At 43.0% G+C, this 15,003-nt stretch overlaps 1 protein-coding gene across 6 annotated transcripts in view; it reads left to right on the plus strand.

The window, feature by feature from the left end:
• LOC120414640 (uncharacterized) overlaps positions 1–14,600 on the plus strand; it is a 30,815-nt gene extending 16,215 nt beyond the window's left edge. For 3 of the 6 annotated variants that reach the window (XM_039575875.2, XM_039575872.2, XM_039575873.2), the window contains exon 4: positions 11,931–12,477. In XM_039575875.2, the coding sequence (XP_039431809.1) occupies positions 11,931–12,146 (216 nt within the window). In that variant the 3' untranslated portion in view covers positions 12,147–12,477. Of the gene's footprint in view, positions 1–11,930; positions 12,479–14,192 lie in introns of those variants that run through there. The other 3 variants (XM_052710492.1, XM_039575871.2, XM_039575876.2) reach the window with 3 other exon arrangements.
• The last annotated feature ends 403 nt before the right edge of the window (positions 14,601–15,003 follow it).

Genomic DNA, 15,003 nt, shown 5'->3' on the forward strand with positions numbered 1-15,003 from the left:
TTTTCGAATCTACATTGTCCCAGAAGGGTCATTTTTTCATTTAGAACAAAAATTTTCATTTTAAATTTTTTTTTTTTACGTGCCTTCCGCAATTGGTTGCGTAAGTTTCGAAGGTGCGCATTCCACCAAGGTGGCGTTCTGGAAGGACAGTGGAATCGCCTGGCCCGAACTGGTACTGTGTCGCGTAGAACGTTGAGCAGCTTGTCGTAGAACTCCGCGACGGCGCCATCGATTGAGCTCGCTGTATCCATCGTACTCCAATCAGCAGCTTCCAACCTTGAATTCAATGTTTCGAAGTCACAACGATTGAAGTCAAACTCTTGAACATCCTGATCGATCGGTTCGGAACCGGACGGGCGAGTGCTGGTCTCCAGTTTCAGAACGAATGGGGGATGTGGAGCGTCTACCGGCAGGAGCGAATTTGGGGGCTGTAAAAGCTCAAAAGCTGCCGCATCATTAACAAAAGCGAGATCTAATATACGATCGGCGTTGTTTAGCAGGAAGTTCATTTGCACCAGACCGTTGGACAGTAGGGTTTCGGTGAGAGCCACCTCTGAATCCGACGACGCGTTTGCGGGAAGAAAGCCGCCGACATCTTCATCAAAAACCCAGACGAGATCTGGCAAGTTGTAGTCCCCGAGAACAGCCACCACGTCTCGATATGTTGCTTGCTCGAGTATTCGTTGAACGGATTCAGCGTGAATGGTGTACACGTCGGTGGTAGAGCGTGGCCGGATGTAAATTCCGCAAACGTATAGCGCGTAGGAGTGGAAGTTGATACGAACTGTAGACTGCTCCAACCGTTCGCAGTTTGACAGTTCAACCTCTCTAGCTCCAAGGCCGCTTTTGACAGCAACAAGTGTACCTCCTCCACGGGCTGCGCTGGACGTTGCGGCATTTCTGTCGAGTCGGAAGATCTTGTAGTTCGCGGAAAATTCTGAGTCCAAAATTTTGCCGTGCAGCCAGGTTTCGGTGAGGACTACTACGTCGTAGTCGCTGGACAATAGGGCAAGCCGCAGTTTATCCGTTTTAGTCCGCATGCCTCGGATGTTCTGGTAGTAGATGGTCAGGTGGTGTGGCGGGCTGCAAGCCGGAAAATTGTCAGGACGATAAAAAACTGTGGATTCGGAATACTCGCCTGGAGTTGATTGTTGGAAGACCCCCTCACGACTTCCGAGCGCAGGGCCGGGACGACTTGGCTGGCCGCTGGCTGGTAGCGCGACTGCGCCGGAGCGATTGGGGGCTTCCATGGTGCTTTCTGACAGGCGTCCCGGTGTTGGCAGCGCAGCATAGGCATGGTCCGTAGATGAGGTATCCGTCTGATGCGAAACCGTGGCAGTTTCCGCCGACGACGGCGACAGACGTTGCGTTGATTCAGGATAGGAAGTGGTGCTGAAAGTTGGAAAGCGTTTGGGTGCGGAAGCGTTGCTAATATACGGGTACTTGCCTGTGAGGCAAGGTTGGCGACTCCTATCTCGCACTCCGTCCACAGGACCGGGACAGGTTGTGTCGGCAGCGGCAAACGGGGGTGCAACTGTGACGGATGGAGTAGGAGTCGCCATGTTGCCTTGCTTCGTATATCCCGGTCTTAGCCCGACGTCGAGTTCGCTGCGACTGGAGGTCCTCTGGGAGTTGTAGACGTGTCCATGTCCTCCGTTCCGCGCTCCCCCTGTGGTGCTATCGGGTTGCCCGCTACCACCAGCGGCTTTAGCACTGCCGATTTCCCCGTCAGCATGACCACGTTTTTTGTCCTGCCCTCGAATTCACGGACTGTGAGGTTTTCCGGCCACGTACCGTGCTCAAAGGCAACTTGCTTGAATTCCGGTCTGACGCTGACTTTGAAGGATACGAAGGAAAGCGTGGACAGATCTTTCCCCTTCGGGACCAGCTTCTGGACCTTCGGCGAATCTTCCATGTCCAAAAACTCACGGACCAGCTGGGCGACATCGTCTTCGGAGGTGGTTGGTGCAAAAGCCGATAGGTACAGGTGAACCAGCTCATCGTCTCCCTCGTCAGAAATATCCACCGTTTGCATCGTGACGTTGAGCGTTTTTGGTTCCCGTCCGCAGTTGGCGTACGTAACCAGCCCGCCCACAGCGGTTCCATTTCTGCGATGTTTTGGGGTTCTCGAGAACTGCGATGCTACGGAGCCATTTTTAAAACCGCGCGGTTTTAACGGAGTGGTTGGCCGCTGGGTCGGTTGTTTGTCGATCTTGGCCGTAAGGGATAGGATCGCTGTTTTCAGCTCCGAAACATCCGCTTGAAGCGAGCTCAGTGCGTCCGGTGCACCGCTAGTGGCGGGAACCGGGCGAAAAGTATCCGCAGGGAAAGTGCGATTCGCAAAGTTTGCCGCGCAGGTGTCACACATCCAAAACATGTTTCCCTCGTACAAAGCCAATTGGTCGAGCAGTGGGTAGTCCACCTTCGCACAGATCATGTGGAACACTGCACCACAAAAACCACGGCAGAAAATCCTGTCAGAATCTGCCACATTCTTCTGGCACTTTTTGCACATCGACATTTTGCTCCTCCCGGTAACGATGCTCTTACTGACGCGGGGCTTCCGCTAGCGTCGTATAGATGGCAGTGCGCAACGGTGAGCAGTGATATGGGAGCGAGGATGAGTTGGTCTCACTGCGAGGGTTCGGCTAAGTGATCGCAGAAAGGCAAACAATTTTGCCGCAGACACGAAAAACACTGCTCTAATTATCGGCTTTTTCGCAATATTTTCAACCGCCAACACAGCACACGGTAGAGGAGTTGTCCCAGGAAACTGTTGACACCAGAATTGATACGGAACAGTAAGTATAACACCAAAATAAAACGAGTTGAAAGTCGCGAGTAAACAATAACTGCAGTACAAACGACGTCTCCACAGAGAATGATCCAAAAACTGAAAACTGAAACTGAATGATTTCAAAACTTTTTTTCGTAATTTCGATGAAAAATACGTTTATTCGGAATTCTGAGTACGCCATCAAATCGGGTGTCTAATTTTACACAAAAGTCCCTTTGACACCAAATTTCTATCTCATCACCGTTTCAGGCTGCAAATTATTGAAAAACACCTCTTTTTCACATGTTCAAAAATGGAAGGGGTCGTACCGCCCCTCCGTCATGAGATATCAAAAAACGGACCTCGGATTCGTGATCAGGGACAAAAGATACCCCTTAGGACAAAGTTCCACGCAAATCGAAGAGGGGTCGGGGCAACTGCTGTGTGAGTTGGCGGAGCATTACCCATTGATCTTATTTCTACTTTAAAAAAAAAATATTTATTTTCAATACTCTCTGAAGTTTTCAGCAGTCATCTTGAATTTTATGTATTTAAATCGTATATCTTTGTTAAACTTGAAATCGAAAGATTTCCTCTCCAGCCCAGTCCATTTTCCCCAAGTACCAGCAGCACAGTTTTTCTTGGCCCCCATTCAGCACGTTCGTCGGCATTATCCCCATTTTACGATCTTGCACAATCCTGGCTTTGGAGAAGTATCTTCCCCACACATCTCCAAAGTCCACAAGTCCTTCATTCTGCCAGTATCGAAAAGCGCTTAATATTCAATAAAAGGCGATGAAGTGGAAAGCTTCCCCATTTTCCAAAGGCCCCCGTCCGATATCTCGTGGGGTGGGTTTGACAAAATCGACCAAGACGCGGTCACTTTTCCGGGGGGTGGGGCTGTCGTCCTTTTTAATGATTCAGACGTTTAAATGGCCAAGTTGCAACAGGGTGTTAACTTTATTGACGAAACGCAGACGGGGTTCGAAATTAGATTTACTGTTGGCTGGATGGGCGAAGTGTCGTCATCTTGATTAAAATTTGTTAATGATGTTTATTGCTGCACGTGTTTTGAATGATAAAAGCTAATTTTGATTGAATTAATTTTGTGAGCAACCTCCGAAAAGCGAACAATCTTCTCCAACAGTAATTGCCAGCGAACTTCATTCAAAAACCATTCAATCAATACCGACTGACAGACAGTCACCCTCCGCTTGAACACCAATCCATTCATTACTGCTCGCTCAGCTCAGCTTCTCTAATGATAAAACATGGTGCAGCAGTTCTATTGAGACAGTGAGCCCGGAAGGAAATTGAAAAACGATATCGTTAATTTTCCACCCCCCAGGATGTACACAGGAGGAGGGGCGGGGGTGAGCTTCCTTTGAGCAAGGCAAAACTGAACCGGGGCTTGATTAATTCTGCAAGTCACGTCCTGGTGCGATACGACGACGACAAGGAGCTAGAGCTGCGAAAATGTGTCAACTGCATAACTAACTGCAGTTTGATGCATTCCGGGAAATTCGGCAACGACCTGGGAGGGGAAAATGTTTGGGCTGCGTTGAAACGTTGAGTTTGAAAGCATTATTTAAAATATTGCTTTTTGGATGATTATGATAAAAGGTTTATTTTTTCAAATTCAAAAATAAAGACAAAAAACTGATGAAAGTGTAGTTGAATTGGAATTTCAAAAATCAAACAACTAAGGTTTTGAAGTTCTTCAGACTAAAAGGTCTTCAACTGAATTTGTTCTCAAAATTTGAAATCATCACTTAAACTTGCATCACCATCAATCGCTACCTTAAATTTCAAGACATTCGAGTACTTTTAATCTGTTTCTTCGTGCAAAACACCACTCCGTACTCGACTCTGCAGCTGGGACGACTTCCACGAGGCTTCCGAAGCAAACACACAGCCATTGTTGCAAGGATCTCCGACCGTCCTCCCGCGCGGATCATGTCTCCTCTAGCTTGCGGGGCAAAATTAATTTATATTTAAATTTTCATATCAATTTCCCTTCTTGTTCAGTTCACCGGCCACTTTATTCAATCTTCTCCTCGGTGAGGGTGCCTCTCCTCGGGGGTTGTTCCGGAGCCTGGGTGAGGCCACCAGTTCCGCAAGAAGATGAAGTTTGAAGAAAATGTTTCCCTTTAGTCGGAGATGGATTGTGTTGGAGGAGGGAGAGAGGGTATTGCTCGGGGCACCTTCGAGACACTTTGAATTGGCAAGACGGTTCCCCCCGTCCCCCTTGGGTGGCACGATCCAACTCTCGGAGACCGTTTAGCGGAAATGGGTCCAATGTTCGGCAATTTTCCATCCGGTGGTGGTGTGCTGCTTCCTCAATGGGGGAACTTAGGTCGCCTCGTGGATTGGCCAGATTTTAATGAAGCGTACAAATTGGTTGTGCTTTGTTCGATGGTGAGGTTGGCGTTCTGAAAGGAACCATACGTGGAACTGGACGAAGGCATGAGGTTAACAACCACAACAGAGAATACTCACACGCATACACAAACGCATGGTGATTCGTTTTGTCTCAAACGACTTACGTTTTCAGAAATCTAGGGTAGTCTTGGGCTTATACAATTTTGAAAAGTTGTGAGAAACTTGACATTTCAAATTAGTTTTTTTTAGTTGCTCATGCATTACAATTTTTACCTGAAAAGGCATTTGATTATTACGGCTTCTATTTGCTTGAATGTCTTGAGTTTAAAATTTGGACAATGTTTTTATCGGAAAACATGTCATTCATGTTTCAATTTTTAACATTGAAAATCTGATCAAAAAATATAAAATGTGAAATTTCATGTAATGGTTTCACTATTTTGCTTCGCTTAGAGACGGTGATTTAAGCGGATTGAAGGCTGGATTTCACCAAGTCGACCATGTGAAAAGACATCATGATATTATAATTTTTCCAATTATTCACTAAACAGCTTCCCTATTCAGCAACTGACGGTTTAATTTTCAATTTTAAGAATTGAATTATTTGTGAAAGTTTTTATCTCTTCAGAAAAAATTTAACTATGAGAATTTTGAAATCAAGACTGACATTTCAATTCAATTCAATTCAATTCGGTTTTATTGGTGAATAATCAAGATACAATGAGTTATTTTGAAGTGCATAACAGAGTTTTGGAGTTCCTTACAGCTGTGTGTTGCATCATAATCCATTTAGGAACAATTATTTCTTTAACTAAGGCACTAGCAAGAGTAAGAAAAAACTATAAAAAAAAAAACTTACAGAAATTGCAAAGGAAAGGGGATAGAGGAAGAGAAAGCTTATATCTAGATCACAGGTAATTTATCCTTTGTAGACGTGTTTGATCATCAGTTCCCCAAGGGCCAGGAATTGTTCCGCCTTGTTCCGGCAGCTCCGAAACCGCGTCATCATCTCCCCCGCGAGAGCAAAGAACTCCGGCAGGGTGAAGAGATCTTCCCCGGTGACTTCTTGCTGGGCCGTACTGCCGCTACCGGCAGCGACCACGCTGGCGAACGAACGCCCCCAACCAGGAGGGAACGCTGAGTTTTCCGCTGGAACCGTACGCTGTCCAGCTGCAGGAACGGCTGCGCTCGTACTTCGCTGAGGAGGGTGGGACGCTTTCTTCTTCCTCTTTTCCTGCTCCTCGAGGTAGGCCTTGCGCGCGACGCATCCGCGGTAATTGCCGGTATGGTTGCCGTCACAGTTCGCGCACTTTACACGCGGCTTGGTTTGTTCTGCCTTGTCCCCCAAGTCCGCCTTTCGTGGTAGTGCGCACGCCTCCGAGAGGTGTGACTCACCGCACTTCACGCAGCGGGGCCGGAGGTTGCAGTTCCGCGAGCCGTGTCCGAATTTCTGGCAACGGTGGCATTGCGCTACGTCCGTCGGGTTCTTGGTGTAAAACCGCCAGTTTACCCAAAAACCGTCCAACGTTTTAGTCCGCCGCAGGTCTTGGATCTTGGCGGTGCCGCGGTCGAAGTACAACAGGTACAGTGTGTGCACACCCGTGACTGTTGTCTTTCGCGAGAGTACTTTTATCTCCCGCGGTTTTATTCCGGCGTCCGAAAGGTGACCCTTCAGGTCGGAGATCGGACGGTCTTGATAACCCTGCAAGACGACCTTAACAGGGGGCTTCTCGGGGTTGAATGTGTAGAAGTTGAAGTTGCTACGCTTCAGTTCTTCAAACACCAGGTCGAAATTCTTTTTGGTCAGTGTGATCACTTGCACTGCCGACTTACCGATTTTCAGACAATATCCGAGGCCTTCCAGCAACTCGTCAACATCGTCCGCCAACGTGTCCAAAACAAAAATTGGAGGTGGTCTACGTTCCACTGGAGAGTTGTTCTTTTTTGACGTCGGCACTTTTTTCCGTGCACGACCATCATCGTCGTCGTCGTCGTCGGTAGTGCTGCTACCGTCAGAGTTGTTATTTTCTTCGTCGTCGCTCAGCATCTGGAACTCGTTCCTGATGGGGATGTTGGCGGATGTTGATGTGCCACTGGTCGTGGCACCGGAAGTACCGGAACGGGTTCGCACTGGTGATCTTGGGACATATCCGGGATGTAGTAACTTTTTGTCGATGCCTTCAGCGCTGACGCTCCCCTGCGCGATGGCGGCCGACACGGCGTTGGTTTGTTTACCTTTTTGCACACGGCCGGTAGACGAACTTCGCGGGTTTTTCGAGGCCGCACTCGAACTGCCACGGCCACGGCCGGCCTTTGGCATGCTGGAGAAGCAAACTCGCGGGTAACCACAATCAATTACTGCGAAAAAAATCGAAAAAACGATGGAGCACTGAGCACTAGCTGCATGCTCTCGTGCGTACACGGAGGGAGCTGATGAGGACTGACATTTCAAAAGGATCGTAACATTTTCAATGACAAATGTTTTTTGCCTTCCTCAGTTTACTGAGGAAAGGCTATAAAATCACTCGAAAAACGAACTTTTTAGTTAAACCTCCTAGACCTACCTTCATTTGTACGTATCGACTTAGAATCACCAGCTGAGCAAATGTCTGTATGTTTGGCTGTATGTAGACATGTGTACCAAATCAATGTCACTGGAATATCTTGTCACAGGCTCAACCGATTTTGGCCGGAATGGTTTTAATCGATCCGTCTTAACGTCCCCTAAGTTGCCATTTAAATTCATGCAGTTTTATCATGTTTTCAAAAAGTTATGTTAAAAATACTGTTTCATATTAAATTAAAATTATGGTACAAAGGGTGGTTTTTTCATGAAACAATCACATGTTATATATTTTCAGAAAGCATATAAGAAGACCTTTTAGGTGGAGTAAGAATTTTCAAGATCTCACTTACCTATTTTAAATTACAAGCGTTTTAAAAAATGGTCTGAATTCACATAACCTCAACTCGTCGGCCGTAGAGGGTGCCGTGTAGAGGGATGCCATTTTCCTCAAAGGCCGTGTCTGCATAATCTTGACAAAAAGTCTGTAGGAAGTCTGTTTTTTTTTACTCGTCACTTATTTTTATTAGGACCTCTTAGGTGCTGCGATCACGTTAGGGGAGATCCATAAACCCAAGGTTACTGTAAGGTCTTAGAGTAACCTTGCCATAAACCATGTGGACACTTTAGGGGATTGTAATCACTCTATGAATGAGAGGAAGGCACCAACCACCTAAAGGTGGATTAAGTAACGTTTTTGCCTTCCTCACTGAGGTAAGGCTATAATCCTGCTCTAAAAATGAACTTTGCATAAAAACGTCGTAGACCCACCTTCATGTATACATATCGACTCAGAATCGAAAATTGAATAAATGTCTGTGTGTATGTGTGTGTGTATGTGTGTGTGTATGTGTGTATGTATGTGTGTGTGTATGTGTGTGTGCATGTATGTATGTGACCAACAAACTAGCTCATGTTTCTCGGCACTGGCTGAACCGATTTGACCCGAACCTGTTGCATTCGACTTGGTTTAGGGTCCCATAGATCGAGTTTTATACAGATTGAAGTTTCGATAAGTAGTTCAAAAGTTATGTATAAAAATGTGTTTTCACATATATTTCGTTCTCACTTAACTGTATGTAAACTATGTCCGGGTCCATCATCCGACCCATCGTCGGTTAGGTTATCAAAAGACCTTTCCAACGAGTCCAAAACATTGAAGATCTGGCAACCCTGTCTCGAGATATGGCTCCTTAAGTGATATTGATGTACTTTTTTGAAGCCGGGTCTCACTTAAATGTATGTAAACTATGTCCGGGTCCATCATCCGACCCATCGTTGGTTAGATTATCAAAAGACCTTTCCAACGAGTCTAAAACATTGAAGATCTGGCAACCCTGTCTCGAGATATGGCTCCTTAAGTGATATTGATGAACTTTTTTGAAGCCGGGTCTCACTTAAATGTATGTAAACTATGTCCAGGTCCATCATCCGACCCATCGTCGGTTAGGTTATCAAAAGACCTTTCCAAAGAGTCCAAAACATTGAAGATCTGGCAACCCTGTCTCGAGATATGGCCTCTTAAGTGATATTGATATACTTTTTTGAAGCCGGATCTCACTTAAATGTATGTGAACTATATCCGGGTCCATCATCCGACCCATCGTTGGTTAGATTATCAAAAGACCTTTCAAACGAGTCTAAAACATTGAAGATCTGGCAACCCTGTCTCGAGATATGGCTCCTTAAGTGATATTGATGTACTTTTTTGAAGCCGGGTCTCACTTAAATGTATGTAAACTATGTCTGGGTCCATCATCCGACCCATCGTTGGTTAGGTTATCAAAAGACCTTTCCAACGAGTCCAAAACATTGAAGATCTGGCAACCCTGTCTCGAGATATGGCTCCTTAAGTGATATTGATGTACTTTTTTGAAGCCGGGTCTCACTTAAATGTATGTGAACTATGTCCGGGTCCATCATCCGACCCATCGTCGGTTAGGTTATCAAAAGACCTTTCCAACGAGTCCAAAACATTGAAGATCTGGCAACCCTGTCTCGAGATATGGCCTCTTAAGTGATATTGATATACTTTTTTGAAGCCGGATCTCACTTAAATGTATGTAAACAATGTCCGGGTCCATCATCCGACCCATCGTTGGTTAGATTATCAAAAGACCTTTCAAACGAGTCTAAAACATTGAAGATCTGGCAACCCTGTCTCGAGATATGGCTCCTTAAGTGATATTGATGTACTTTTTTGAAGCCGGGTCTCACTTAAATGTATGTAAACTATGTCCGGGTCCATCATCCGACCCATCGTTGGTTAGATTATCAAAAGACCTTTCCAACGAGTCTAAAACATTAAAGATCTGGCAACCCTGTTTCGAGATATGGCCTCTTAAGTGATATTGATGTACTTTTTTGAAGCCGGGTCTCACTTAAATGTATGTAAACTATGTCCGGATCCACTATCCGACCTATTGTTGGTTAGGTTATAAAAAACCTTTCCAACGAGTCTAAAACATTGAAGATCTGGCAACCCTGTCTCGAGATATGGCCACTTAAGTGATATCGATGTACTTTTTGGAAGCCGGATCTAAAAAATAGATGAAACTTGTGTACAGCCATTGTTGTGAGGAAGGCTCCAACCACATAGGTGGATTAAGTTAGTTTTTTTTTCGTATAGACAGCTGCCAATGTTGTATAGAGCCTTGCATGGAAAAAAACAATGACAAAAAATCGACGCTCAAAAAAATCTTGTCGCATGTAGATTTTTGACGTTCCGAGAATAACGCGTTTTAATGTTTGACCTTCAATTAACAAAAACTAGCGCACGCAATGTAAACAATAACAAACACGTTGTGTTTGGTTGACCATTCTATGCATTATCCCGAAGTTTGATTGTATTTGATTGCTGAGTTTCGAGTTATAGTTGCAAATGTTTACGGTTGTCGGGCTTGTACATGTGTCAAATTGCTTCTGACTTAATTCCCTTCGGGCAGTTGTCACACTTACATAAATTTGTCAATTTGGGTGTGTCAAGATAGCACGACAAGGTTGAAACTTCTTTCATATGAAAAATGACAGCAATCCAGGGAGTTTTGTCGGGTTTTATTGAATATTTTAGCAATGAGATCGAATTTTGGGAATCTGTGAAGGTCAAAAGCATTGTGAGCTGCACAAAATGGCGTTCTTAATTCAATTTGATCCAAAATTCACGTGCGACAAGTTAGCACTTCAGTGACGAAAATATATTTTTTTAGTCATGAGGAAAAACATAAAAAAAATAAAAATAAAATTGTCATGGAATTTTCTGATATCGTGGATAATTATTCAGTAGTATTTTTTAACATTATATCATTAATAAAGCAGTTTAATAACTCCAAAATAATTTTCCTAAATTTTCCCCAAATTGCACTTCAGATTCTATTGATCTGCTAGTGTATCTTCGCCCCTAATGCTGAGCTACTGCTCAACTATTTTGTGCAAAAGCACAAAATTTGCCTTCTATTCTCAACCGGGGTGGAAAATATGGGAAACCTTCCGGGATGATGCACTGGCTGTTCCGAATCCGGCGAAGGAAAACTTGTTTGACACGGTGTGGTTTTATGCTTTCCTTCTGTTCAAGTGACTCTAGTATGTTTGTGTGTGTGTGTGTGTGTTTACGGTGCTGACAATATTGACAAGCTTGTTAGCACTCGCTGCTTGTGACTATGTGTGTGTGGGGGTGGTGCAATTTGTTCTTCGTGCATCATCTCCGGTTTCGGATGCTGCTCGAATGATCATGTATTGATTGATGACTCGAGAGGGCAGGCGAAATTGAAACATTCGGGCCAAAGGTTCCAGTGTGGTGACATCGAGCATGCACAAACGAACAAGTTGATTGTCAGCAGAAATTCATCAATTAAATTTTGCTGCACCAGTGACTTGGTTTCGGAATTGTCGTTTTGGTTCGTGCAGATGCTTTCTTCAGATGTGTAAGTTATGACAAAAACTCAATCAATCAAATTCATGATTCGCAACTGGAGTTTACATTGATTGGGTAAAGTTGGGTTGAAAAAATGATTTCATAAGAAACTTCTAAAATATTCAAGATCCATTACAAACATAGAAAAACATAAAATATAACTCCATCATTCAGCATTTTTCATATTGACCACATGATGCCTCACGTGTTACAACAGTTTCTCATGCTTTGCTTCTGTTTTTCATGTTTATCTGCCACCCACTTGACACACTGACACCCTGTTACACCCAAACCGAAAGGAACCTACACCCGATCGAATCGCATCAACACCAACACCAACAACACCACCCGCGTGGTCATCCTCAAACAACCTGCCAAGTGTGGTGCGGCTGATGTTCGACACGGCCGATCATCGTAGTGACGTTTACATCAACTATGTCAAGTACTCGCTGGTTTGCTACAGTTCCGGCTGCATCGATCCGGCCGACATTGGAAACATCTGTTGCCCGTTTTAATTAATCTCCAATTTATATCACAAACATACAAGCATAGATTCATTGGCAATGCGAAATGACCAGCGCTTTCAAGCTTTCGTTTTTCACTGTTGGTTGGTGGTACTAATTGATTGAATGAGCAAAAAATTTGCTCTGCCTGTCCGATGCTTTTTAGAATCAAATTTAGCAAACAGTGACTGTGCGATAGGGTGTCCTGTAGTTTAACGGGATTTTTTAAAATATAGATTATGTTCCTTGAATTTTAATGATATTTTAAACTGAGCTCAAACTTACAGGAATGGGTTATTCCACCTCAAACGTATCCGCACTCAAAATCAAAATTTTCTGACAAAACTAAAATTTTGACAAACTTTCCCTTTTGAAATGTTTGTCTTGATTTGAAAATTTTGAAAATTTTATTTTAGAGAAGATCAGGAAATTTCACGAATGTTCCATGATTTAACATTGTAAATCGGACCATTAGTTGCTGAGATATCGACGTTATAAAATGGTGGGTTGTTTGGGTAAGACTTAGAAAACATCAATTTTCCTGTTTTTAAATCTTTGCATGGCAATATCTCAGCAACTAAGGGTCGTATCAAGCAAAATAAAGAGAATTTTCGCAGCTTTTCGATTTTTTTGTCAAAGGTGGGCAAACATGTGCATTTATTTAAAAAAATAAAAATTGCGACTGTTTTCAAAAAAGTTACCTTAAAATGTCTATGACTAGAAAACGGTGCACCTAATCAAAATTTCACTGAAGTACTTTTTGATTTCAAATTTGATTTCGAAAAATTAAGCTTAAAAATGTTGGTGACCAATATTTCGATTTCTTTTAAAAGTTGGCATTTTATGTCCCCAAAAAGGTATCAAAAATAAATAAAAATAAAAATAGTGTTTTTTTACAAATCAAATTTTATTGACAAAAAGTTTAATAAAAAATCACCTTTTTTAACCGTGTATCATGTTTTTTGAGTGTAGTTCTTATCGATACCTACATTTTAGCCGAAGGCACCAAATCGATCAAAAAAGTGTAGTTTTACGACGCGCCGCGTGAATTACCATGAAATTTATTATCTTTTTATTATTATTTGATGGAAACTTTTGAAATTTTTAAGGAAATTAGTCAAAAAATTCTTTTTAAGTGTCGTTTACTCAAAAAATGCGCAAAATTAGGCAAGAACAACTTTGTAGAAGAATGCAAATTGCAAAAAATAAAGATTTAGTTTAAACAGAGTTTTTGAATATGTGAAAATTGTTCCAAATTAAAATCATAAAACCATATTAAAACATTATTTTTAAAATAATAAATAAATTTTTAAATAAAAATTCGGAAAATAGCAAAGTTTTTTAAACTTTTTTAGTGTTTTTTTTTCGATGAAAAGTAAGATTTTTCGGAATTTTAAGTACGCCATCAAATCGGGCGTCTATCATCGTGATTCGTGATCAGGGACAAAAGTTACCCCTTAGGACAAAGTTTCACGCAAATCGAAGAGGGGTCGGGGCAACTGCTGTGTGAGTTGGCGGAGAATTGTCCATAGTCCATTTTGAAGATCTATACAAATAACCATCGGCTATTGAAAATATTAATAATAAAGTTCAATTTCATTATGGTTTCAAGCTGTAAGTTTCACAAAAACCTATGATGGGATAAATTGTACAATTACTTTTGAAGTTTAAAACAAAAACATCTTCTAAGGAAACCCTTATTTATTTTGTTAAGGACATCCTATCGCTGAAGCACGGTGCCTTCCGGAGAAAGGGTCAAAGTATAAATTTGTAATTGATTCGAAAATTTCCACCAGCCTGAATACGCTCTGCTCCACCACGCTGGTCCATTGCTAATTGCCAATCACTGCTGCCGCCACATTTGAACTTTTTGCGGTCGATGAATCGCAACTTCACTCGTGCCGTACCACTAGCCACCCACACCAAACTTTCACACGTCACACCAAGCTCATGATGGTCATCGGAAAATAATTATTTGTTGCTCACACAACCTTCAACCCCGTCCACGAAATTATGAAAGGTTATTTTTGTTTTTTTCGCGCGTTCTGACACTTGCAGGAACCGGTGGAACCGCCGGCCAATTTCACCACCAACCTGCTGAATCACTTCCACACCAGCTACGGGCTGACCGACCGGGACGTGTACGACCTGGTACTCGCGCACGGCGTCGTGTGCTTTCCCCAGGGCTGGTGCTTCGATCCGGATGACGTGGGCACTGTTTGCTGCCCGTTCTAACAGCACGAGAGAAAGGTCAGAAACAATGACATTACAGTGCAGTGTATGTAACCGGGCACACGTACAGGATTGTAGCAAATAATAATAATAATAATAATGATAATAATGTGGTGGTAGGGGTAGAGTTGGGTTTAGGAATGTTTGTGGGTAATTCTCTACCAACTCACACGAAATCGGGAAAAGTTGCCCCGAACCCTCTTCGATTTGCGTGAAACTTTGTCCTAAGGGGTAACTTTTGTCCCTGATCACAAATCCGAGGTCTGTTTTTTTATATCTCGTGACGGAGGGGCGGTACGACCCCTTCCATTTTTGAACATGCGAAAAAAGAGGTATTTTTCAATAATTTGCAGCCTGAAACGGTGATGAGATAGAAATTTGGTGTCAAAGGGACTTTTATGTAAAATTAGACGCCCGATTTGATGGCGTACTCAGAATTTCGAAAAAACGTATTTTTCATCGAAAAAAACACTAAAAAAGTTTTACAAATTGTCCCATTTTCCGTTACTCGACTGTAAAAAAATTTGGAACATGTCATTTTATGGGAAATTTAATGTACTTTTCGAATCTACATTGACCCAGAAGGGTCATTTTTTCATTTAGAACAAAATTTTTCATTTTAAAATTTCGTGTTTTT

The sequence above is a fragment of the Culex pipiens genome, chromosome 3 (genome assembly GCF_016801865.2).
Source record: "Culex pipiens pallens isolate TS chromosome 3, TS_CPP_V2, whole genome shotgun sequence".
In the NCBI taxonomy this organism is placed as follows: Eukaryota; Metazoa; Arthropoda; class Insecta; order Diptera; family Culicidae; genus Culex; species Culex pipiens.